The 27,188-nt window shown below is 40.2% G+C and overlaps 1 protein-coding gene across 8 annotated transcripts in view; it reads right to left on the bottom strand.

Moving 5' to 3' along the window:
• SORCS2 (sortilin related VPS10 domain containing receptor 2) overlaps window positions 1-27,188 on the bottom strand; it is a 546,630-nt gene that overhangs the window by 83,319 nt on the left and 436,123 nt on the right. For all 8 annotated transcript variants that reach the window (XM_061468482.1, XM_061468463.1, XM_061468473.1 and 5 more), the window contains exons 5-8: window positions 19,717-19,790; window positions 7,570-7,634; window positions 5,295-5,413; window positions 1,123-1,212 (exon numbers count right to left, since the gene is read on the bottom strand). In XM_061468482.1, the coding sequence (XP_061324466.1) occupies window positions 1,123-1,212; window positions 5,295-5,413; window positions 7,570-7,634; window positions 19,717-19,790 (348 nt within the window). The remainder of the gene's footprint in view (window positions 1-1,122; window positions 1,213-5,294; window positions 5,414-7,569; window positions 7,635-19,716; window positions 19,791-27,188) is intronic.

Here is a 27,188-nt window from a genome sequence, read left to right on the forward strand (position 1 = left end):
TGATTTATTTACCTATCATTAGCTATCTATTTCTTGTCAAAATAGTCAGATAAATATAAAGCTACATCTGTAGTGCTAGTAGAATACCCTAATTTCATATTCTTGTTCAACTAATATATGAGGATTTGATTTAAGGATTTTATTGATATGCTCTATATTTAAAACCAGATTTCAGTTGGTCCATTTTGACTAAAAAAAAAGAGAAATCAAAGATGAAAAAAAACCCTATTAAGCACATTCTTTGTTTTAGAACAATATCAACAATAACCCCTGTCTTTCATTAGATGAGCAATGAATTAAAACTGTGCAATTTGAGACATGCAAAGAGAACATGTCTTAGCTCTCTGCTAAGTAAGCGACAGAATCACACAGTATCACATGAAAAGGCAGGAACCTCAGGAGCATGCTGGGATGCAAGGCCAGACCAGGTTACTGAGGTCTTTATCCAGCTGGGTCTTTAAAACTTCCAAGTCATTTCAGTTCAGGATTACAGAAGCCTTCTGACTATAAATAAAGTTAGGAAACAAACAGCGTGCAACACAAAATTTCAATTTAATCAATTAGACCATCCCTAAATATCTGTCTGTGCTTTAATGCTAATTTACTGTGCAAATACAGAAACCCTGTCGCTATAAAAATATGCCAGACTGAATGAACCTCTCAACAATTCTTGTGGTTTTGTTAAGTAATTAAAGTCCAAACTGGGATTCTTTAATGAAACAGAGCACCATCAACTGGTAAAATTCTCTTTATATTGCTGTTCATGCTTATACCAGATAGCACCACGTGGAATTAAACTGTAATTGATTCTTGACGGATCACTCACTCAAAATCATTACATTGCCATTGGGTGTGCAGCTCTGCTTCATGGAAACAAAGTTCAGAAACTGCTATGACAAATAAACTAGCATATGTTCTTACCCTCTATAGTTTATGAGCTACTACATTGCTAGAAATAAGAACAGTAGATTTGAGAATATACCACAATCAGGATTCAGAAATCCTTACAAGGGAAACTGTGATCTCAGAATAACGAAGTTTAAAAAGGAAAGAACAAAACTAGTTTAGGCAGAAGGAGATGATGACAAATGTATAAATAGAAAGAAAAATTTGTATACTTACTTTTGGCAATGCATATTTTGGCAACTTCATCTGTATAAAGCCATTTCGACGGTAAGAGACGTAATACTTGGTCCGATTTGCTGATGTTGTCTATAACAAAGGAAAAAATTGAACTCTCTGATAGTTTATGTTAAATCTAAAGAGTCTGAGATGGAAGACTCTCTAACCTGCAGACTTTCTACCCTGCAACTGAAATACATGGCTATTATTTTTATTACATGGTATGAATTTGCACAATGTACTCTTAAGAGAATGAATTGAAGTTGTGACAGAATAGACCCCAAACAGACTCAAACTCTTTTGCTCTCCTCCTTTTAAGGAAGACAAAAGTGATTTAAATCCCTCTTTTGCCATTTCAGCTGTCTTGAGCGATACCTGAGACTTCTGCATCTCACTGCCCCAGTCCTCACTCGTATATCTGCACCCACTGGCCTCCCACATCTTTGCCCTTTCATAGAAGTCCAGAGAGCAGCACCCTCCAGGGAAGAGGTAGGGAAGAGGCACACAGTCCATGAAAACCAGGTACCTCAAGGGCAAGTGGTATTCTAGCAACAAAATTCAAAGCACAACACAAAAGGCTAAATAAATTCACACTAACAGTATGTAAATAATTCACTGTATTTGACTAAGATTTTCTGTACAGGGTAAAACATTTGCCAGTGGAAGATGCTGACATGTCCCGTGGAAGATAATGATGCAATTCTGAATACATTGGTCAGTCAGTTTGAAAGTCAGCAATATATCCTGAAGACACAATTATATGCTTAATTAGAGAGGTAAACCATGTATTTCAAATTCTTGCACATGTGTAACTGAAGACAAATTAGGTTTTACAAAAAATACTTGAGGGCTTATGAAGATTTTCACTAAAGAAAGCCAACAGAAATATGCATTAAAAGGTACACCGCTGCATGAATCTTACCCATTTCTCCTCTTTATAATAGCAGACACATTGGTCATGTTAAGACTTTTACCTTATTTGTAAAAAACCTCCACTGCAAATATTGTTCCAAAGTACCAAAAGGATGATTCTAATTAACATCGATGAAAATACTCAACCAACAGCCTCACTAAGTTTTTCTAGTCAGAAACGTAACGTCAAAATCTGTGGTTGTACATACATTGGCACATTTCCAGTTAAGTCTCTTGAGCACCATCAGATGAAATTAGCAAAGGTTTTAGCCTTTGGTAAATAATATCACACTATTTTTCATGTTTTTTTTTTCCCTCAGATCACTGGGTATTGGCTATTCAGTCATTTTCCCTAAATTCACAAAGGGTAGGTTCCTGGCAGGAACACATGGGTCAAAAAAGAAAATGGAAGGAGTGAAATGAAATGTCCAAATTTTTTCTCTGGTTGTCCGTGACAAATCAGATTGTGGAACAGAAGCACAGACTCATCTTCTTTCTCTGACATAGGAAATCCATTTAAAATCCTACTCCAATCTCACTGCTTTTCTCTTCAACTTTTGTGTTTAGAAAGGGAACCTGATTTGGAAGACAGCTTACCCTGAAGCATGTAAACTTGTCTTCACTTAGCAAAAACAGAGTTGATGCATGAGAGCAGGTCCACCTGACTGAATATTTTAAAGATATCAAAGAATTTACTATTGTAATCATTTTCACTCTTTCTTTAGATCAGTTTCTGGTTTTGTGCTAGAAAGTATGCGATGCCCTTTAGAAATGTGATTTGGTAAATGATGGATTAAACCAAAAACCTCACCATTTATTTAATTAGTGTTAAATAGAAGTCTTATCCATCTTTCCATAGCCTTTTTGTTCATTATGAGCTTTCTTAATGTCATTCATTTTAAATGACTCAAGATGATGCAAGGCAGCAGAGAATCAGAGCTGAAGCAGCAAGCCGTGTCTAGTCTCACTGACATTAAAGGCTGGTGTGTGCTTAAAAACAGTGTCGAAGCTTTCATCCTCCTACTGAAATCACCTCTGAATCTGTCTGACTGTCAATGCAAACTGGAAATGACTATTAGAAAGTTCCTGATCTTCATGGGTATAGACATACTAAAGAAACAGGGTTGAGATCTTCCTTTAAGATCATGAAAGTCTGAGATTTGGGCCAGGATTAGCAATGCAGACCTGCAGCACTAATTCACAGCTGCGCAGCTCAGGGGATGTGAGCAATGCCAGGGACAATAAGACAGTCTCAGACTGTGCTCTCTTTTTCACAGGTGACTCTGTTCCATCTTCTTTCTGACAGATATTGCTGTGATATTTAGAGAAGTCCCTAGTCTAACTTATAAAGCAATATTCTAACTTATATAGCAATATTTTAGTCTAGTGATAAAAGAATTGCCACGTGATTTCAAAAGTGTGCTGTTTGTCAGACGCGCAGCTGCTGTGTGGTTTCACTGGAACAGGCAAGTAGGGTTCTGCATCACACCTCAGGGGTGGCCGCACTTCAGATGTGACTGTAAGATCCTAGAGTTATTTTCTATCCTCCATTAATATAGATATGGATAACTGTAAACCAATTTACCATCAAATTTTTGTTACATACTGCAGATAAGTCTGAAAGAAAAAGACTAGAGATATTTCCCCTTTATGTGGAATACATACAAATTACGTTTACTGGCCTCAACATGTCTCAGATCTGAGGAGACTACATTAACAATGGCACCCTTCTGGTAGTAGCCACTGGCTACACTTTTATATGTACCTTTCCAGATTGCACTTCCATTTTGTGTCTGCCCATGCCTGGCATGAGACAGGATAACAACAGCTCGAGATGAAATTATACAAGGCATCTGGCAAAACAAATGCTTGAAGAGGAACCAGCCAGTGTTCTGCTGAGCACAGCAGTTGGGAAGTTCACAAGGTTAGAAGCACTTCACACCATCTACACACCGTGAAATGGATTTTACAGTGTGTCTGGGAGGGAGCCACAAATAAAAATACCTTTGAGGAAAACAAGTCCCACAAGTGCTAGACCTGGGCTGAAAAATGCTTACTTTTATTCAAAAAATATTTCCCAAGTCCATTTTTCTGTTTCTTTCTGGTGCTAAATGTTCTAAACCATGTGGGCCCTTGAAACTTCTGCGCCAAAAAAGAGGAAGACATATTTTGTGTCTCTATTAATTTACACATCCTTTTAGAAGAAACAGCCACAAGAGGGGTAAGATGCAAAGATGCCAATCTCTCTACACCATGGCAGTGGTGGGGAGACCTATTCTTCGCCATGATATTGCTTTTCCACAACAGTCAGCAAGTAGACAAGCCTTGCAACAAGCAAATCATACCAAAGTAAGGGAAAAATGAGAGCCAACCACTAAGGAAAGCACAAGCAACTTCCCTTATGAAATCTTACAAAAACAGGGCGTACATAACTATTCTTCAAGAAGTTTGTAGCTCTGACAGATTCAAATCACGAGTCCTAAGCACATACTCTAACATTTTCAGGTGTGCCTGAGCTGTATTGGTGCTATGAAGCTGACAAGAGTTCCAGCCCAGCTTTCTGCATGCAGATCCTGCAGTTTGGGAATGAAATAGTCCCAGTGTGATCTGGACCACCACGAGGTACAGACATGGTGTTCAGAGACATGGTTTAGTGGTGGACTTAGCAGCTTTAGGTTTATGGTTGGACTCGATGATCTTAAGGGTCTTTTCCAACCTAAATGATTCTACGACTATTCTTAGTTGCTCTAAGCTCCTCAGCTATGGCCATTTCACTCTTTTGCTTTCTAAGCACACCCATGTAAGATTTTTCCCAGCAAAATCAATCCATAAGAAGAAGCCATTCTCTCAGTAGCTTTCCTTGGATGCTTTTCTCAGAGAACTTTGTACTATGGCAGTACTGGAAAGGACCCAGAAGAGGTTGCAAGCATAAGAACAAAAGGCTTGTGCTTTGCCTAAAACACAAACATATTTACAAAAAGTAACTTTGACCCACACAATCCACTTGGAAATTTTCATACCATTAAAGCTAAGTCAGTGACAAAATCAATCAGATAAATAGGCAAATGGTTGCACAACCTAAAGAGGCTTTGGATTTTTTGACTGATAAGCAAATGCTTTGCTCCATGTAAAAATTTATCAATCATCATTTTTACTCTGGAGCAGGTTTCTCCATGCTACTAAATTACAGTGTAGCTGCATTGTATAAGATTTTAATTTTGAATTTTAAAATAGGCTGTGTCTCCAAGACATGGCAGTACCTGAAGAAATATGTAGTCATCCTGCACAGTTAGGGAATCCCGATCAGTGCCACCAGCAAACTGGACTGTCATTGTCTTATCAGAGCAATTCTGAATCTGGCAAGTGATGTAGCGATAACCTGAGGGAACAGAGACAGAAACATATGACAGGGCTATCAAGGGACAAAGAAGCAAGCAGTATAAAATGTTATTCATGTAGGAGAATTGCTGCCTTTGCCAGGTGAGTTAGTTGTAAAATTATTATATTAAACCCTCATACAAGAGTTTTTCAATCTCCAATGTACTGAGAATATATTAACTGCTTACACTTCAGATCATTCCTGGAAGGCAGCCTGTTATTATCCAAATTTTGCTGGTCCAGAGAGATTAGGGGTTAGATGAATGAGACATTCATGGGTGGGGATAATAGGAGCCTCTTTTCTCACTTAACCTATGCACAGAGACGTATTATTCACTTGGAGAAAGAGCAGCCTGACACAACACAACTGAAATCAATATATCAACCACGTTATAAAATTGTGATGAGCGAGAGGAGAATCAGACTCCATTTAACAGACAGCATGCAGAATTTTAAAGGCTATTTTCAAAGCTCTGTAGGAAAGTTAAGACACGCTTTTAACAGACCACTAGAACTGCTCTGTTGGGGCAAGACTTCTATATTCAGAGTTAATACGTTGTTGAAAAAGCCTGGACTGATTTATATCAGTGGAGGCTATGGCCTCTGTCTTCCTCTTCAGCTAGCAATGGGGGAGGAATATCCTCTCTGCCTGGGCTGTCAGAACAGCATCACCGCTTCTTTGATGCACAATGCTCTTATCAGAGAGAGCAGAGCCAATAATCACACCTTACACCAGCTGTGGCCCGGAGACCTTCTCCTAGATGCAAGCTCCTTGTACAGCTCACCTTCTGTCACAAGCTTCAGAGCACAAAGTACTTGAGTGACTTTCCGAAGCGCAGTGAGAAAAATGTTATATACACAATCCTGCATCCAGATCACCAATTTTCCCCATGCTCCAGAAACAGTATGGAGTGAATAATGCATCCCTGTATCCTTCATTATTTTTGCAGCGTGATAGGAAATGCATTCCACATTTTATGACTTTTAATTAGAAAATGCTAATCCAGTATACTAGATACAAATATTGCTTTTAAAATCTGTATCTATTAAAAAGGCAGCCAGAGTCAATCTAAGTTCTCCTGCTTATGTCCAAATCATCACCACGAGGATATTTGAGCAAGCACAACAATGGGCCATCAAAAAGTCTTGTAGTTATTCATAATACACATGACAAGGGCCACAGCTCTTCATCAGATAGGTAGCACAAAGAAGCTCTTTCCACTAATCAGTGCATGTACTGCACACAAGTGCCCAAAATGCATTTGTTGAGAACCCAGCCAGCAGACAGTTATGAGATTTTTAATTTTTATGCTGTTTCTGTTCAATAAAAAAGATACTTTCCATCCAACTCCTGAAGTATCTTCTTACACTGTCTCTAAACAGAGCAACTGACGGGGCTGTGTAGGAGTCACTATGCCTCGGAAATCTCAGTGCTAAAAGATTTAGAAACCTTGCCATCCAAATTTTAACATGGTACCTTTGATTTATTTAATAGGACTGAAATGAAGAAAACCTTCTGGATTGGGGAAAGTCAAACTGTGCATTCTTTACAACTCATTTGTAAGAGTGCACAAAAACTTAGATGATCTTATTCAAGGAATTCAATTATCTGTCAAGAGTACAGCTGGTAACAAGAAGCTGTACAAGCTTTTGGAAACGTGGTGACTCTTTAGCACAGCACATCCTGACTGCTAATCTCTTTTTCATTTATTTTCCTCTTGAAAATAAATGGATACTGTAACATGAAGAAATTCTGGGAGATGGTGGTTAGCGCAGACGGACTGGCACATGCAACCATTCACTTTAACAAACCCTTACCCAGCACTAACACTGCATTGCCAGTTTTATTTCAAATCAGGATAAAATGTTCAATGTTTAACTGCCAGAATAAATTGCACTATTAATGGACATTTTCAACAGAGCATAGCATCTTGACGTCAATTTGTCTTAGAGTGGAAAACAAGTAAATTTGAAATTATACTATATTTTTATAGAACGGGACAGCTTTGCTGACTACAGATAAAAAGAGAATGAATCTGACTTGCACAGTTCCTCTTCTGACTAGGTTTAAAAACTATCCAAAAAGTATGCTCTAAACCAAAGAGAAATGACTATACACTAGGGTATCAATTGATAATAACATTTTCATTTGCATACCTCCACTGGGGTCCTGGATTTCCATATGAACTAAATCAGGGTCTCCGTCAACTCCAGCAACAGCCCTGAGAACATAATATAATCAAGTTATGCAGAGCCAGCTACAGAATAGTAATTATGTGGATGAAAGAAAAGAGGATTTCATACTAACCAGCTTTAACATTCTAGCTAGGAAATTAAAATAAACCTCATTTATAATGTCCTATTACTAATATCTAGATGGAAACTATTTTTTTCTGTACTTGACATTATTTTTTTCCCAAATTTTATCAGAATCTCTTTTACTAAAATATATATATAAAAGATAGGATCACTTGGAGGAATTAAATAGGTACAAAATTGGAAACAAAACTTCATAAATTGAGAAACGTATTGAGAGATATAGATACACGTACTGATACACACATACATTCAGTGACTGGCAAGAGCAAGAGCATCTTTTTACAATTACGTTTGACATCTGAGACTACAAGGCAGATTTAGTGTTAAAAAAGACTGAGATTCCATTCCTATTAGAAATATCTTAGACTTGCCATGAAGCTTTCATAACAAAAATGCTTTCATAAAAAAAGCTTTCATAAAAAATCATTGGTTAGCATATTCAAGAGAAGATTCCACTGATAAAGAAAAAGGGGAAGGGGAAGGGGGAAGAGAGGAGAGGAGAGGGGAGGGAAGGGAAAGGAAAGGAAAGGAAAGGAAAGGAAAGGAAAGGAAAGGAAAGGAAAGGAAAGGAAAGGAAAGGAAAGGAAAGGAAAGGAAAGGAAAGGTGCAATGGGAATACAGGCTGATTTTCTCATAATATTTCCCACGTCAAATATACTCAAAAGACGATATAAGCCAAGACAATATAAGATAAAAGCCAAAAGATGAGTTTTCTACCCTCGGGGCTTCTTCCATCCTTACTTGGGGATGGCAGCCCCAGCTACACTTTTTTTCTGGCCCTTCCATCATCATTATTTGGGCAGATTCTGCAAAGAAAGTTTTGAGCTGACAGCTGTTCTGTCACTAAGTAAAGCAGAATCCAGCCGCACTAGCACAACCACATCGCTCTTCACAGGCATGGTAAGAGTCCATTGAGTCAGCAGATGTGAGCTGAAGATATGCAAAGGAGACACATTGATTGATAAAGTGCAGCTGGATGCAGATATTAAAAAAGCCTATTAAAATACTTAAGAGAAAATTATCATTTTGATACAATTATTAATAATCAAATGCAATAAAGCTATACTTTGGACTGAAATTACATCACATTTTAATAGGATTGATTTATGAGGAGAGTTGAAACTCAGACTCTGTAATTGGTGGCTCCTTGGGAACACAGGCCAGGGGGGAAGAGGCTGGATGATTTCCACTGCATAACAACCAGAAGTCATCACATAGGCTCTTTTTCCCCTAATCAGATAAATGATGAGTCCAAAGAAGGAAGGGGAAGATGAGGGACGAGACTTCACCAAACCACAAGATGCTCAGAAAAATCTTGCATTCACCAAGAAATTGGTCCCTGAAACACAAACTATTCTAGTATTTTGCAGGCAAAACATTAAGTCAGAGAGGACGTTCTATTCACTGAGATCTGATAAGAATGGATGTGAGCAAAGACAAGGGTTGTGAACTTTTTTGCTGTGCGTGCTCTATATATTTTTCTAGACATTCACAACACCAAACAACTGCAGTCAGCATTTTGAGGGAAGAAAATTTCATTTGATGAATATTTTACTTTTTGTGCTGGGCCCCATGCAGCTGAACCACCAACTAACAGAAACTCAGGGTTGAAATTTTGAGTCTCAGCCTGACGCAGTGATCAGCATCAATAATGCAAAGATAGTTTTTGGGTACTTCTGAAATACTTCTGATAAGTTATGTCTATAACTTATCACACATGATTTCATATGCACAGTTTGAGATACTTGTCAATATCTTTACCTTCTCATATTTCTTTCAACAGCTAAGAGTGATAACAATATCATGACCTCTCTCTTAGACCTCATAACAGCCTTCCAGGATCTGAAGGGGGCCTATAGGGCTGCTGGAGAGGGACTCTTCATTAGGGACTGTAGTGACAGGACAAGGGGTAACGGGTGAAAACTTAAACAGGGGAAGTTTAGATTGGATATAAGGAGGAAATTCTTTTCTGTTAGGGTGGTGAGGCACTGGAATGGGTTGCCCAGGGAGGTTGTGAATGCTCCATCCCTGGTGGTGTTCAAGACCAGGTTGGATGAGGCCTTGAGTGATATGGTTTAGTGAGAGGTGTCCCTGCCCATGGCAGGGGGGTTGGAACTAGATGATCTTAAGGTCCTTTCCAACCCTAACTATTCTATGATTCTATGATTCTATGTCTACCATGGTCCTCCTAACCGTGATGGCTGGCACAACTAGACTCTAATCTTGTTTCCAGTGTAATCTTTTAGTGCAAGAGGCTGTAACTGGTCCATTTTAATGAACACTGTTATAGACACAGAAAATGAAAGTTTCCAACCCAGACCAGTTTTCTCCTTTAGTTTTTTAATTGAGTAGGTGTGAATAAATCACAATGAAGGAGTTTTTTTTAGCCCAACGGGGAAAAAGTAATACTTTGCCCCTGAAGTTCAGACATTTCTCCTACCCCTTGCTTTTAAAACTACCTTTTATTAATCATGAGAACAGTTCCAAAGGTAAGTCCTCTATTCCTAAACTAGCTGGATCACCTCTTGCAGTGTCCATTGACTATAAACATTTAGTACAACAGCTTCACGCTGCAGTTTGACAAGCATTTCTTGTTGTTGCTCTGCCAGATTAAGCCACCCCATTCTGTGTCCCTAGTCTTGCTTCTCATTCACCACCTCAGCCGTCCAATTGAACCTGCCAGGCCGCAGCATTAGAAATTCTCTAATTTAAAGATGTAAGCCATAAGGCTGCAAAAGAAATGATCATTAAGCTATACCTGTAGATCTCTAACTTTAGACAAGTGTAACAGCTGAGATGCACCCTTTAAGTGCAGAGTTTATCCATTCTGAAAGGCAAAAATTAAGGAAGAAGATTATTTCAAGAACATGCTTTGTGGTTTTCACTACTCTAGTAACAGAAGAGAATTGTGTTTGCTCACTGAATACGTTACACCCTTGCAGTCTACTTTTGAATACCATCTATAGAGCAGAGTTCCCAAACTCCAACGTCCCTTTACACAGCTTTACAAGCACTTAGGAACAGACCTTTCTATTTTTATTGATAAAAAAACCCACACCATCTATTATGCCTATTAAGAAAATCTTTAGAAAAGTGTATAAGAAATGCAGAGAACTTGAAGCTATATCCCTGAAGAATAAACTAATTTACTCATTTCAGTGGACTCCTCTGCAAATAGTACTTAAAGCAATACTGTTATTTCACATGTGCTCAAATCATGAACCAAGGCAAAAGTCATATAGCACTACGCAGACAAAACACGGTCTAGGTCCCTCTACCCATGCAATATAGTTTTCTTAAGATGATAAGCAAACAATGTACATACAGAAACACATACAGTAAATGATTCACTTGAAAGGAAGGCTCAATTATCTGTTTTTTTCATGTTGAGGGAGAAATGTAAGACATTTTTTTAATGCATTTAATACATTTTCATTTACAAACATTTACTATTACCACAACATAAACACATTATACCAGTGTGAGGATTGTGCCCACACATCCATTCACGAGCACAATTGACTGTTCCTCAGCTGGCTTTAGGATAGGGCTTATTCTGTCTTATAAAGCACAGACTCAACAGACCCTGATAATCTAACAGCTTCTTCCTTTTTAGCTGACATTTTAGCATCAACTTCTTCCCCAAATAGAATAAGAACTTTCTAAGGAACTATTTTTATTTAATTTCGGTAGGGTTTTTGGTTTGGCTTGGTTAGAATTCCCTGACTTCTCACAGTAGCTTGCAATGAAAATGTTCATATCTCAGCAGTCTGGGACTATTTATTTCTTTCTTTGTTTTACTTCAGTAAAGGAGGTCTGGCCACTGAATTTAGGGCCTTCTGGTTCAGGTTGTTTTAGTGTTTTACATTCAGCCATTAAAATTTCCAATGTAATTCAGACTAACTTTATGATCAGAGAATTCTTCCTCTAGGAAAAGAAATATCTCTTGACCAAATATACCATGCTGATTAAAGTAAGTGCAACACGCCAGCACTACAGATCATGTAACAGCATGGATACAACACTTCAGAATTAAAATACCCCAACTTGATTGTACGGTAGTGTAAATATAGGCAGCCTCAATACACTTCTTCCCTTTCCTGTGAACACAAGTTCTATTATCTCCCTGATGCTTGTCTGACACCATGTTGAGCCTTTTGGGAAAACTAGTCCTGCAGAATGTAATCGTAGAACTATTTGGAGGGATTAGTTTTCTCTTACTTAAATCAACGGATTGTGCCAGCAGTTGTGCTCCAATCCTGTGGATGAAAAGCGGCAAAATAGCCCCTTTTGGTGGTGCAGAGGTGAAACTGCCTCAGCCCCAGTGCAGTGTTTGTGCATGTCTAACCTCATTTATGTCAGAAAGCTGCATCTAATAAAACACAATGAGAAGCAGAAGAAATCAAGGCATCTTTGTTTCCATTCATGCCTGAATTTTGTCTCCTGAAGGACACTAGAGCCCTTTATTATGTGTATGCTTTTTTTGGAATTAAGGGAGATTCTTCTGTAACATTATCTGTTGCATGAACTTAATGCCTCTGGCATTAGTGCTCACCAGGTAATTCCTTGCATGAAAATGGTACAATGGAGAAGGCTAACAAGCCCTCTGCATCTGCCTCAGTCTGTGTATATATGTATACTCTCTGATATGACCATTAGGTATTTTATATTTTTAAATAACCATACTAAAATTCTAATAATTTAGAATTTTCATGTTAAAAAATCTACTTATGAGACCTTTGCCATTATTTCAATATTTTCAATTTTATTTAGCTACCTGTCTTCACAAACTGCCCCAGTACTTTCTAACTCTAGTTGCACGCAGTATTAAAACCAATACTTCGTTGAAATTTGATATTTATGTAACATACATGAACAAAAATTATCACTGACATCTAACACTTCACATCTCAAAATATGAATCATAAGCATCAGTCCCTTATATGGTAATAATGGTTGGATTTTACTTCAAGCAGAAAACTTTTTTCTTTCTTTTTAGTAGCCCAAGCCTGTTTTGTAGGGGAACAGTTGCCTGCAAACACTTGATCAAGTACAGCCCGCCATGGACACATATTTTCTCTACTTTGAGTGGATCCCTTCTTTGTTAAATATTTGATGTAGTTCACTTTGATGCATAATAATGAAGAGACACCTTCAAACAGGACATCTGAAACCTGCTCACTGATGTGCAGGAGCCTCCAATCAAAAGCCATCTGAATACTTGACAGTCTCCTCAATTTGCCCCTCTCATAATCTCTGAATATTAAGTTTATACAGAAGGTAACAAATTCCCAGTTTATATTGGCTGATTTCTAGCAACTGACTGAAGAGCACTGCCTTGCTTAGAAAGCAAGGCAAAAGCATGCAAATGTTTTCAGTGAGTAGTTTAAAATGGTATTGACAACCTGGTAACTGAGGGAGACAAAACTATGATTTGATTCATACAAGCTTGTGACTGATTGTGCTTCAGGCCTTGCAATCTCTGCATCTGCTTTGAAAGACTCTTCTTCAGTGATTGAGTCAATGCCTGCCGTACACAGCCATCGCGTGCTGCTACTTATTTCCTCCCTGTGCTTAAATGCTTTTTCCCTGCCACCTTTATCCAAACAGAGCTGAAGTGTTTGTCATTGCTGTGGGTTGACCTTGGCTGGCCACCAGGTACCCAGCAAGCTGCTCTATCACTCCCCACTCTTAACAGGACAGGGGGAGAAAACAAGATGAAGAAAAGCTCCTGGCTTGAAATAAGCACAGGAAAATTGCTCACCAATTACCATCACAGGTGAAAGAGACTTGACTTGGGGAAGATCAATTAAATTTACTGCCAATAAATAACAGAGTAAGATAGCAAGAAACGAAAACCAAACTAAAAACATCACCTTCCCCTCACGCCTCACTTTTTCCCAGGCTCAGCTTCACTCCTTTCTTTACCTCCATTCCCCAAAGCAGCACAGGGGAATAGCGAATTGGGGTGGCAATCAGTTCATCACACATTGCCTCTGCTGCTCCTTCCTCCTTGTGTTCTTCCCCTGCTCCAGCCTCGGGTCCCACCCATGGAAGAGAGTCCTTCATGAATTTCCCCATCATGAATACCCCACTCCTCAACATTCAGCCTTCACCCACTGAGAAATCAAACATGAATATTTCACTTATTGAAGGGAAATTTTTAACACGTATACTTTTATGTGTCTTTGTGTGTATGCATGTATAGATTGTCATAGCGATCGTAGTAAATTCTAGTGACACACTTAACAAGATGCACCTTAAAACTGCAAACTGCTGCTAAATGACACTTGTAACCTTCCATATGAATACAACTGACCAAGTCTAAGATAGATCCAGCTACATCTAGGCTCTGTCAGTTTAGAAAGCAAGGGGTCTGTTCTGAACCTCGTGACTAAACAGAAGAGTGTCCCTTACCCTTTGTGCCTTCAGTCTCTGATACAATCATCTTTAGCTCAATTTTACCTCAATTTGTCTTTTTATGCTTCATCCATGTAATACATAATAGAGTGAACCTTGCCATCAAATTATGTTTAGTTGTGCCTTTATAAATCCTATAAAATTGCTCTTGCTAATATCTTTCCTGATCAGTCTTTGAGTGACCCTAAACCACTCACTGTGCAAAAGCCTGCTCCAGCATGGGTTTTCCACAAGATCAGAGCCTCCTTCAGGGCACATCTATGTGCTCTGAGGTCCTCCATGGGCTGCAGGTGGGTATCTGCTCCACCGTGGACCTCCATTGGCTGCAGGGGACAGCCTGCCTCACCATGGGCTGCACCACAGGCTGCAGACAAATCCCTGCTCTGGTTCCTGGAGTACCTCCTGCCCTCTTTCTTCACACACCTGGGGGTCTGCAGGGCCATTTCTCACATATTCTCACTCCTCTCTCCCAGAAACCGTTGCACAGCTTTTCACCCCTTCTTAAATATTTTAGCATAGAGGCATCACCAGTGTTGCTCATGGGCTCACCTTTGGACAGAGATGGGTCTGTCTTGGAGCCGACTGGAACCAGCTCTGTCTGACAGTCTCTTCTCACAGAAGCCCTGAACACACCTGCTACCAAATCTTGACATGCAAACCCAATATGATATTGCATCATATGCATCACCACACAGATAGAAACAGAACAAATACCATCCCAGTGTAAGAATGATTGCCCACACAGATTCTTGGCTTCCCACACAAGAACCTTTCACAAAAAGTCCAATGTTAAAGGCTCAATGAAATCCTTTTTGCATTCCTTTCTCCTTCAGGGCATAACATTGCTGAAATCTCCTCTTTCATCTGACACTTGAATAGCCAGGAACCCACTACACTTGACATTAATGGGTACAGCTGTGATTGATTACTCGTATGGGATTTCATGATGAGAACAGAACTTTGGTACCCTGAGAACAACTGCTCTACCCAAATAAATTCATCATTTTTTATTTTTATGTTCTCACCTCTCATGGAAGTGGAGAATCTAGAGCTAAAAATAAGAGTAAAAGATACCCACAGTACAGGATTCCATACCCTAGCAAGTCAAAGCATTTCTAACGCTCTAGACAGAATCATAAAGGAAATGTGCTGGGCTTAATTCTCTGGTAATTACCAATTCATGACTCACTGTCCTGGGGTATATTCGTGCTGGTGTAGCCAGCGGATTCACAATCTATTCTTCACTTATGTATTACTATTTTGAGCAATCGGAAAGAACTTAGATGGCATAAAAGCCTTGGGGATTGTGAAGAATATCAGCAAAGCCAGAGGAATGCCAAACTGCACTACTCTTTCTTTGTCTCAAGGATTACCACATAATTCATCACTCTCTTTTTAAAAAATGGGACTGATATATAAAACCAATTACATACCATGTGGTGTTTATTTTTTTAATGTTTGGCTGTGTTATGTCTTATCTTTTTTGCATTCCCTTCTGTAAATAAACCTGGAACTGGAAAAAGTACTCCTAAAGGATGGGTACTATAATATGGCTTAAACAGAAATCATCACATTAGGGAATGCTGCATGGCCAGTTACAGTTTGTATGAAGAAGTAGAACCGTAATTGAAGTCAGGGTAATCAAAGTTTCTTAGTTTTAAAGCAGAAGAATATGCTCAAAATTAAAGGTTTCCACAATAAAAAACAAAAAAAAAGATTTGAATCTTCTTAGCTAGTATTTACACAGAAATAACAGATTTATTTTCTAAATGTTGATAAATTTTTTTTTTAATTATTGTGATTTAGGGTTAATTTTTTTAATTGTGAAATCCATATTTCCTGATTTTTCTTTGAAATATCAAAAAAGATTTTTAATGAACCATTTCTCTTCAGTATTTCCATATTTTCTGAACAGTATTTTTTCTATATTTTTTTTCATTTCAACTTGAATGACAAATCAATCAAATAAAACTAAACAAACTTCTATAATATATCTGGTTTGCAGTCATATTTAAATCTATCTGCAGCCTTACAGCTCCTTTTTTGTTTGTTTCTTTTAAAAACATAATAGAATACCTTCAGTTGGAAGGGATTTACAACAATCATCTAGTCCAACTGTCTGACCACTTCAGGGCTGACCAAAAGTTACAGCATGTTAAGGGCATTGTCCATTCACCTCAAACATTGACAGACTTGGAACATCAACCATCTCTCTAGGAAGTCTGTTTTGCCTCCTAAGATGGTAAGACAAGACAAACTGCTATGAAGGATTAGTTAACTTTCCTCTCCAAAAGAATAAATGAAACAAATTGGGAAAATGGCTGGGAGGGGGTAAGAAAATGCCACATTATATCATAGATGGGAAGAAAGTATTCTGTGTTCCTAAAACAAGAGATGGCAGTATACACTTTCCACTGATACCAATGACCTTTCCATGAAAAACCACATTTCATACGTTAAATCTGCAAAGATACTTAAGGGATGGTCCAGAACACTTGAAAAACAAATATAGCCTAGAAGATGTTTTTAATATATTGCTTATAAATCTACAGTATAAGATCTTAACATAAACAGTTTAAAATACTCAGTCCCTACTGAACTTCTCTTAATATAAATACATAAGACATTCCATTAAATTAATTGCATTTATATTTTCGTTGAGTAAAAATAATGCTTCTTTGGGAACTGCATGAAGATCTGGCTGCTGCTGGAGGCACTGGAAAAAATGTTTTTACAAAGCACAGGAAAATATTATGACTGACAATATTTGTAGTTACCAGGCTGAAATAAAAATCTTGGGCTGCATTACCAACCTCAGTCAACTGAAATCAAATAAGAAACATCTGCTAAAGATCTGCCCAGTAAAATGTTCTTGGCCCAACCAGCCAGTATCAGCAAGACACCTATCCTCATTTATAGTGAGATGCAAAATTTGAATTCATTTCACTAATCTTTAACACATCAGATGCTATATATTGTCAAGAAAATAATACTGGACTTAGTGCCCTAATAGTCAAGGTATGGCAAAGCCCATATTCTTACATCTGTTGAAAACTACACAAGTATCTGTTTCTACTTAGCACTCGGATAACTTGGGTGATGAAGGCCTTAAAGTAGTGGAAAGTTTCATGTAATGACCAACAAATTTCCACTGGAAGACCATGTCCAACTCACATGGTTGGACACACCTCCACTCACAGCAGATTCTTTGTATATTGCAATGTCCCATATGATGGAAATAAGAAATATTTATATATATTTATATATCTTTACGTCTAAGGAAGCCTAAGAGAAGGATCATCAGGTACTGAGGAGGCACCAAACATCTACTCACAAAACATTGCTGCAGCTGGCTGATACAGTTCTTGAGAGAAATCAGAATGGTCTATATACAGAAAACAGGAAAACAAAAACCTAGAAAATATCAAAGATTTCTAAAGGTTATAAATGTACAGACTGTTAGAATTTATTATTCTTATCTGAGAGGAATGCGATTTTTATGAACAACCATGTCTTTGAAATACTACATGGCAGTTATTCCTATCAAAGCTCCAGGACACTTCCCCGATTGTGTCTGAATGATATAAGGAATACCGAAACACATAGGGGTACTGAAACACAGCAAAATAGACTTAACATTGAACATGCACTTTCTGCCTTTAATGTTTTATACAAAAAACATCGACAGATTGAGTCAGAGAAAAACTGACACGTATTTCAGTGGTATGTTGCATTTTTCATTATTTAAGTGCGCTACATATACAGAGACTCAGATAAGAAAAAAAACATTCAATAAGTCTGCTAGAGAGGGGCTTCCACTGTTCTAGTGACTTTGACAGAGAGCCACATGCCCTCCTGATTTACACCCTGTATAAACTTGCTAAGGAAAAATCGGGTTTAAGGCAGACATGACACTTCTGACCTACTGCGCTACCTCTAAATGATTATACTCTTCCATGTGACAGTTAAGAGACCTGTAAACTGCATCGTCTGTGAAACTCTTGCTGCTGTGTAGAAATAACTTCTTCAATGAGGCTGTATTTTGCAGAAGTAAGTAAGAAGAAAGTGTCAGGCTGACTCAAGTATCTCAGCAGAAAAGTTTGAAACAAACTGGAGTAAATCAAATAGGTGTTCCTACAAAGCAACTGCAGGCTGGTTTTCTAAAAGTATGGACAATAAGTAGGTTGCTGACTGAAAAAGAGGCCCTTGGATATGTGACAAAGCTCCCTTGATATGTTCAAGGATAATTACACCAACAGGGCACCATGGCAGGTTAGGTCCTATGCTCCTAGCTCTTTCTGACAGGGTTTAACGTGTCGATGTGTCCCTGTCCTCGGTCACAACCTCCCCCCCACCCAGCATCAGCATCAGCACACATGCCAGTGCACCTTTGGACTTGCCCAGTTCCATTTTAGGTTAGTGCCCAATGTTTCTGTAGGTACTGTAAAAGCTTATCAGCAGTTTAAGCAGTTTTGGGTTCTGTTGGTTTTGGTTTTCCCTGAGTATAGCCAGGATGAATATCTATTTCAGCTCAAGAGGCAAACAACTACCTGAAGAACAAGGAAGATCACAGCGTGAACACATCGTAAATCTTGCAGCCAAGATCAGGTATATCCATTTCAATACTGGTGACACCAATAGCACACCACAAAAATATTGCTGAAAGCCAGATACAGCTTCATAGACACATGGATAATTATACTTTATGCAACTGACAAGGATCAGAGTCATTCTAAAACTAAAATCGAAAGTCATTTAGGGAAAGAAAGTGTCTGGTATATTACGACTAATCCGGTAATAAAAAAATACAAATTATTGGTAATGATAGAGTTGTGCACAGTCCATACTTAAACACTGAACTAAAAAGTGAAAGGGGGAATTCTCTGTTTTTTTCTATAGAAATTAGATAAATGTTGAGTGTGCAAACTGACAATATTAAAATATAAAATTAATTAAAACACTATGAAAAGGTTAATTTTGGTATTGAAAAAGTTATACGTTTTTCAAATTCATTTAATTCATATAAAAGACACTGACCTACTCCTCAAACATTTTTTCAACCTGCTTAAATCGTTTCTTAAACATTTTGAGAGACTGAAAAATGTTTGAGCTGAAAGTGAAATAATTTGATGTATGTGCACTCGATAAAGTCATATTTTTCACCAATTTCCTTAATAGTGTAAGTTTATATATGACTCCAGTTAATAGGTCTGATTCAACCTCTCTTAAAAAAATGTCATGGATTTTCCTCTGCAAAAACACTGCTCTCCTTTCCAAAGATCAATTCCACCAGTAAAATGAAAAGCAATTTCATTGGACATTATAGCCCTCTTTAAATCTTGGGCTCCACAGATCCAGACCTATAACCCTTATATGTGCTGACACTCAGTATGATCACTGGCCTGAGTATGAATTTGCAATAGCGGATGCAGCAATGCTGACATAATCTGCAAAAGACTCCAAGGCTCACACTGTCCCCATCAGTATGTCTGAAAACATCTTTCTTGATTAGAATGAAATACTTTTGCTGTTCATTTTTTATTTGCAAAATAAAAGACTTCATACCAAAAAATATGATCTTTTGAAACTCTTTCCTGCAGAAGAATCCATTTTTTCCCCAAGTCAATGGATGCATAAACCTACAAAAGAAAGAAAGAAAAACAAAAGATGATAGGAAACTGTTAATGTTGTACATCTTCAGAGACAAGTCCTATGTCACTGTTAAAATGACAGATTTTACACCAATAAGAAAGAGCAAACAAACAAACAAAGCATTACCAGGAACTCTCCATGATGTTTTTCAGAGTAATAACCTTTCATGGAGAATATTTGTTTTAAATATTATCTAGAATGAACAAAACTCAGTTTCACATGAAAACAATTCACAATTCATCTTGAGTCTTAGGGTTTGTTTTTGAGATTTAAGTCTTCATTTTGGGATTCTTTTTACCTCAGCATGGTTACACAAAAGAATACACCTTCCTTCTCCCTTTTCCCATTAATTGAACAAACCAGCACAAATGCTCTCTTTATGCTTCAAGCCTTAATTCCAAAAAAACATGTAAACTAGAAAGTCAATGAATTTCAAAATCTGCTAAAATAGGACCAAAAGATATTAGAGAGATGTTTAAGAGATTTGATGAGAGAGACACTTGAGAGCTGGCTTCACGGATACCAATCTGTGACCTGTTTAGAAATGGTCACTCAACGGTGATGCAGAAGATGGCCTGGAGGAAGAGGAAGACTCCAGCTCAACCTTCCTTCTAACCAAATGCTAATGACATGGATGGATATCCATGAAGAATGCAGATGAAAGCTGTTTTCCCACAAAATAAAGAGGAATATAAAACAGCTATTAAAAATCTTTGTCCTTCAGCTTTTGCCTTCATAATATGTTTTCCTTAGTTAAGAAATATCTATCAAACTTCTAAAAAGACAGACTTAAAGCCCCCTGCTGTTTGCATGCATTTCTTATTTGATCCAATTTACACATGATGGGTTTTCTCTCAATATTTCTAATAAGCAAAAAAAGGCAAGTAAAACTGTTCTTTGCTGTGGGAATAAGTCACCAGTTCAGTCACTGATTGTTGGGGGGGGGGGGGGGGGGGGGAAGTGTGTTATGAGGACTAGTGAGGAATGTTTTTGGTTTAAAATGACAGGTTCAATGACAAAACACTACTCCTCCTTGCCCCACATTCCTATAGAAAACTGGCAATATTAATATGTAAAGATAAAAGCTGAGGTAGCTTACCATTAATTCTACGGGTAAATTTACTAAAATTTGAATTGGAGATAAACCAGTATTTCCCAGTTACTCTGCACTTCACAACAATCAGGTTTTGCTCCACCGCACACGCAGTTAAAGCAGGTAGACCTCAGTTTGAGTAAGAAACTAATCAGGATTCAGACTGCTTACTTTAGCATTCACCCAGTCTATGCATAGACAGAAGTGATCAGAGATCAAAAGGTTTTCGCCCTCAGAGCCAAATGCTTTAATGATGGGGATGCAGAGCTCAAATTACTTCCCCTCACACACATTTAAGACTGAAGTCTGGGAGCTTATGAATGAACAGTTTTCTTTTATGTAGAGAGAAGTCCATGCAAGCTTACTGTAAGAGAGAGTGAAGTAGGACTAATAACGTATATTCAAACTGAGAGGAATGTTTAACTAATGCAGTACTTGAAATGAATAAAAAATAACGTGTAACTAACATGCACACATTCAACTCCCTGTAATTAAAAAAAAATAGCCATAGGTGTTTTGGGTTTTAACAGATACATGTGATAAAACCACCAAATGAAATTAGGTACGAGGTGAAAACAGTTATATTAGTAGACAGCTAACCTCTCCGGCTTCAGTAAACAAATCTATTAGATCTTACACTTCTGTTTATTATCACCCATGTAATAAATGTGCTATTTTAGAAACCTGAAAGTGCTTTCCCCTGTTTTGCCATTTTGTCATCCTTTCAGCTTCCAAATGAACAACTAAAACCTACTGCATCCTTGTCGAGTTTTAAAAATAATGTAGAAGCATTTAAATAGACTCAGTGAAAGGCTGACTGTTATTCATTATAACTGAGGAAATCAGAAAAAAGGAATATAGATTTGAGGTAGCAAATGGATTAATCCAACCATATTGACTGGATTTGCATTCATTCACAGTGTCAGCTAGAGGCTAGAGGTTTATTTAAACAAAATCTAGGGTTCCAAATGCATATTTTGCAGCGTAGATGTCCTGGGTTCAGCAGTAGCAGTCATGTTTTTTTCCTTTGTGTTAGCTGGTGCAGTGCTGTGTTTTGACTTCTAGTTTTGAGAACAGCGTTGGTGAAGCCGATGTTTTCGGTTGTTGCTAAGTGATGTTTACCCTGACCAAGGACTCTGTGAGGCTCATGCTCTGCCAGGGAGGAGGGAAAGCTGTGAGGAAGCAGAGACGGGGCGCCTGACCCGGGCTAGCCGGGGAGGTATTCCATACCACAGCACGTCATGCCCGGGGTGGGGGGTAACTGGGAGTTACCCGGAAGGACAGGAGCTTCCGGGTGGAACTCGTTTTCTTGGCCGGTGGTATCGTATTCTCTTCCCTTGTTATTTTCCCTTATCATTGTTTTAGCTGATAGTAGCGGTGGTGATTTGTTGCTGGACTGTTCTTGTCTCAACCCGTAGGAGTTGCACTCTCTCGATCCTCCTCCCCGTTCCTCCGGGAGCGGGGAAGGGGAGAGCCCCGGTGCAGGGAGGGGGGGGGAGACGAACACGGACCTTGATTGTTGTCAGCTTGGCACCACTCACTGGGAGTGAGTGAACAAGTTACCTGACTGGGTTTAAACCACGACAGTTCTTTTTGGCGCCCAACGTGGGGCACGAGGGGTTGAGATAAGAACAGATCTGACTGGATTGATAGTCACTCGTCACAATGCTGATTTATTGGCTCTCAAGGTTTTTCCTCTTGATCTCACAGTTTCAGTATACCATATCTTACGTCCATCCGGTATTGGCTGTATTAGTGTTTTTCAAGTGTGGGGCTTGGGCTAAGGTTTTTATCCCATTGTACTTTATGGTAATGACTTGTAATACAATAGAATCATTGATCATGAAACTGATCTGGCTTATGTTCCCAGTGTGGTCACCACCTTTATACTTTGGGAGGTATATGATGGAGGTGCTTAGCAATTACACATCATCACCTGGTTACTCCGATGCTGGGACAATGGGGCCGATGGTCACGAACTAGAAGGTACAGAAGCCAAGCAGCTGGGATCACTTGCTAGAGAAGGGGGAATTGACAAAGCAATTGCAAGAGAGAAAAAGTCCCTCAGCCTTTGGAGGAGGCTCTTGGCAGCTGTGAAAGAAAGGTTTCCGTACAAGGACGATGTTACGAGTCGTTCGGCCAAGTGGACTACTATAGACAAAGGCATCCAGTCTCTGAGGGAATCGGCCATCGTAGAGATGATCTATCACATCAAGCCGAATAACGGGGATACACCTATAGATCCAGATGAAGTTGAATGTACACGACCCATGTGGCGAAAACTTACACGGAATGCACCGTCATCATATGCCCATTCATTGGCAACAGTGACCTGGAATGACATAGTACCACTAACAGTGGATGAAATGGTTCATAAACTCCGAGAGTTCGAAGACAATCTCACTCCTTCCATCATCTCAGCTGTGAAAAAACTGTCCCAGGACCTCGACAAATTGAGGGACGATGTATCTGATTTATCCAGCTCCTCACGTGTACCAACACGCGTCTCAGCTATTAACAAAAGACGTCCTATTGTTCAAGAGAGGAGATACAGAAGGTATACGCCACGGGGTACCCTATGGTTTTACCTGCTGGATCACGGAGAAGACATGACAAAGTGGGATGGAAAACCTACTTCAGCTTTGGAGGAACGGGTGAGTGAACTGAAGAGGGGAGCAAGGGCCAAGACTGATCGTCCCATGAGAGCTACGGCTTCAGTTTCTGGTGAGCAGTTTCCCAGATGGAGTGGAAGAGCTGATTTTACTCCAGCTCCTGTGATAACGAAGAATAATCCCTTTCAACACGACTTAAGTGTCCAATGCTGTGACGACCATTAGAGGGGCCCTGCCTCCAGCCAGGTGGAGGTAGGGGACAATCGGATTTACTGGACTGTGTGGATCAGATGGCCTGGCACATCAGTCCCACAGAAGTATAAGGCTCTAGTAGATACCGGTGCACAGTGTACCCTGATGCCATCAAGCTGTCAAGGGGTGGAACCCATCTATATTTCTGGAGTAACAGGAGGATCCCAAGAGTTGACTGTGCTGGAGGCTGAAATCAGCCTGACTGGGAGGGAGTGGCAAAAGCACCCTATTGTGACTGGTCCAGAGGCTCCATGCATCCTCGGCATAGACTACCTCAAGAGAGGGTACTTCAAAGACCCAAAAGGGTACCGGTGGGCTTTTGGTATTGCTGCTTTGGAGACTGAGGAAATTGAGCAGCTGTCCACCTTGCCTGGTCTCTCAGAAGATCCCTCTGCTGTGGGGTTGCTGAAAGTTGAAGAACAACAAGTGCCAATTGCGACCACAACAGTGCACCGGCGGCAATATCGCACCAACCGAGACTCCCTGATTCCCATCCATCAGCTGATCCGTAGACTGGAGAGTCAGGGGGTGATCAGCAGGACCCGCTCACCCTTCAATAGCCCCATATGGCCAGTGCGAAAGTCTAATGGAGAATGGAGACTAACAGTAGACTATCGTGGCCTGAATGAAGTCACACCACCATTGAGTGCTGCCGTACCGGACATGCTAGAACTTCAGTATGAACTAGAGTCAAAAGCAGCCAAGTGGTATGCCACGATTGATATTGCCAATGCATTTTTCTCCATTCCTTTGGCAGCAGAGTGCAGGCCCCAGTTTGCTTTTACTTGGAGGGGTGTCCAGTTCACTTGGAACCGACTGCCCCAGGGGTGGAAACACAGCCCTACCATTTGCCATGGACTGATCCAGACTGCACTGGAACAGGGGCAAGCTCCAGAACACCTGCAATACATTGATGACATTATTGTGTGGGGCGATACAGCGGAAGAAGTCTTTGAGAAAGGGAGGAAAATAATCCAAATCCTGCTGAAAGCCGGTTTTGCCATAAAACGGAGTAAGGTCAAGGGACCTGCACAGGAGATACAATTTTTGGGAATAAAATGGCAAGATGGACGTAGACAGATCCCCACAGATGTGATCAACAAGATAACAGCAATGTCTCCACCAACTAATAAGAAAGAAACGCAAGCTTTCTTGGGTGCAGTGGGGTTCTGGAGAATGCACATCCCAAATTACAGTTCGATTGTAAGCCCTCTCTATCATGTGACCCGGAAGAAGAATGATTTTAAATGGGGCCCTGAGCAGCAACAAGCCTTTGAGCAAATTAAACGCGAGATAGTTCATGCAGTAGCCCTTGGACCAGTCCGAACCGGACCAGATGTAAAAAATGTGCTGTACACTGCAGCTGGGGAGAACGGTCCTACCTGGAGCCTCTGGCAGAAAGCTCCAGGGGAGACTCGAGGTCGACCCCTCGGCTTTTGGAGTCGGGGATACAAAGGATCTGAGGCCAGCTATACCCCAACTGAGAAAGAGATACTGGCAGCCTATGAAGGGGTTCGAGCTGCTTCGGAAGTGATTGGCACTGAAGCACAGCTCCTCCTGGCACCCCGGCTGCCCGTGCTGGGCTGGATGTTCAAAGGCAGGGTCTCCTCTACACATCATGCAACTGATGCTACATGGAGTAAATGGGCTGCACTAATTACACAACGAACTCGAATAGGAAATCCCAGTCGTCCAGGCATTCTAGAAGTCATCATGGACTGGCCAGAGGGCAAAGATTTCGGAATGTCACCAGAGGAGGAGGTGGTGCGTGCTGAAGAGGCCCCACCATATAATAAACTGTCAGAAAGTGAAAAGCAGTATGCCTTGTTTACTGATGGCTCTTGCCGTATTGTGGGAAAGCATCGGAGATGGAAGGCAGCTGTATGGAGTCCTGGACGACAAGTTGCAGAAACTGCTGAAGGAGAGGGTGAATCGAGTCAATTTGCCGAGGTGAAAGCCATCCAGCTGGCCCTGGACATTGCTGAACGAGAAAAGTGGCCAGTACTTTATCTCTATACTGACTCATGGATGGTGGCAAATGCCCTGTGGGGGTGGTTGAAGCAATGGAAGCAGAGCAACTGGCAACGCAGAGGTAAACCCATCTGGGCTGCTGCACTGTGGAAAGATATTGCTGCCCGGGTGCAGAACCTGGTGGTGAAGGTACGTCATGTAGATGCCCATGTACCCAAGAGTCGGGCCACTGAGGAACACCAGAACAACCAACAAGTGGATAAAGCGGCTAAGATTGAAGTGGCTCAGATGGACTTAGATTGGCAACATAAAGGTGAATTATTTCTGGCCCGGTGGGCCCATGACACTTCAGGCCATCAAGGCAGAGATGCAACATACAGATGGGCCCGTGACCGAGGGGTGGACTTAACAATGGACACTATTGCCCAGGTTATTCATGAGTGTGAAACATGTGCTGCAATTAAACAAGCCAAGCGGTTAAAGCCTCTTTGGTATGGAGGACGATGGTTGAAGTATAAATATGGGGAGGCCTGGCAGATTGACTATATCACACTGCCACCAACCCGCCAAGGCAAGCGCCATGTGCTTACCATGGTGGAAGTAACCACCGGGTGGCTGGAAACATACGCTGTGCCCCATGCCACTGCCCGGAACACCATCCTGGGCCTTGAGAAACAGATTTTGTGGCGACACGGCACCCCAGAGAGAATTGAGTCAGACAATGGGACTCATTTCCGGAATAACCTTATAGATATTTGGGCCAAAGAGCATGGCATTGAGTGGGTATATCACATCCCCTGCCATGCACCAGCCTCTGGGAAAATCGAACGGTACAATGGGCTGTTAAAAACTACACTGAGAGCGATGGGTGGGGGAACTTTCAAGCATTGGGATACACATTTACCAAAGGCCACCTGGTTGGTCAACACCAGAGGATCTGCCAACAGGGCCGGCCCAGCCCAGTCAGAACTTTTACATATTGTAGAGGGGGACAAAGTTCCCGTGGTGCATATGAAGAATTTGCTGGGGAAGACAGTCTGGGTTATTCCTGCTTCAGGTAAAGGCAAACCCACTCGTGGGATTGCTTTTGCTCAGGGACCTGGATATACTTGGTGGGTAATGCGGGAAGATGGGGAAGTCCGATGTATACCTCAAGGGGATTTGATTTTAGGGGAAAACAGCCAGTGAACTCAATTGTATGCTGTTGCCTGCTGTGTAATGCTTTTATAGCCCATCAACTAGATGTCTCCAGGTCACCAGCGACTGGCCCTGACTTCCCTCCAGCCATCATCCCAACAGAGAATGAACTTGGAACATCATGGACCGAATGGACTCGGCAGCATTATAGGGATTGGTCCATGCACTAAGAAAATGATTTTTTTCCTCTTGGTCTGTATGTATATGGATGTATATATGTGGGAGAGCGATGGTGTATTGAAAATGTGGGATCTGAGCAC

This window comes from Pezoporus flaviventris, unplaced genomic scaffold (assembly GCF_033815535.1).
Source record: "Pezoporus flaviventris isolate CSIRO_AGI_PZ_B2104156 unplaced genomic scaffold, CSIRO_AGI_Pfla_v1 ptg000002l, whole genome shotgun sequence".
Lineage (NCBI taxonomy): Eukaryota > Metazoa > Chordata > Aves > Psittaciformes > Psittacidae > Pezoporus > Pezoporus flaviventris.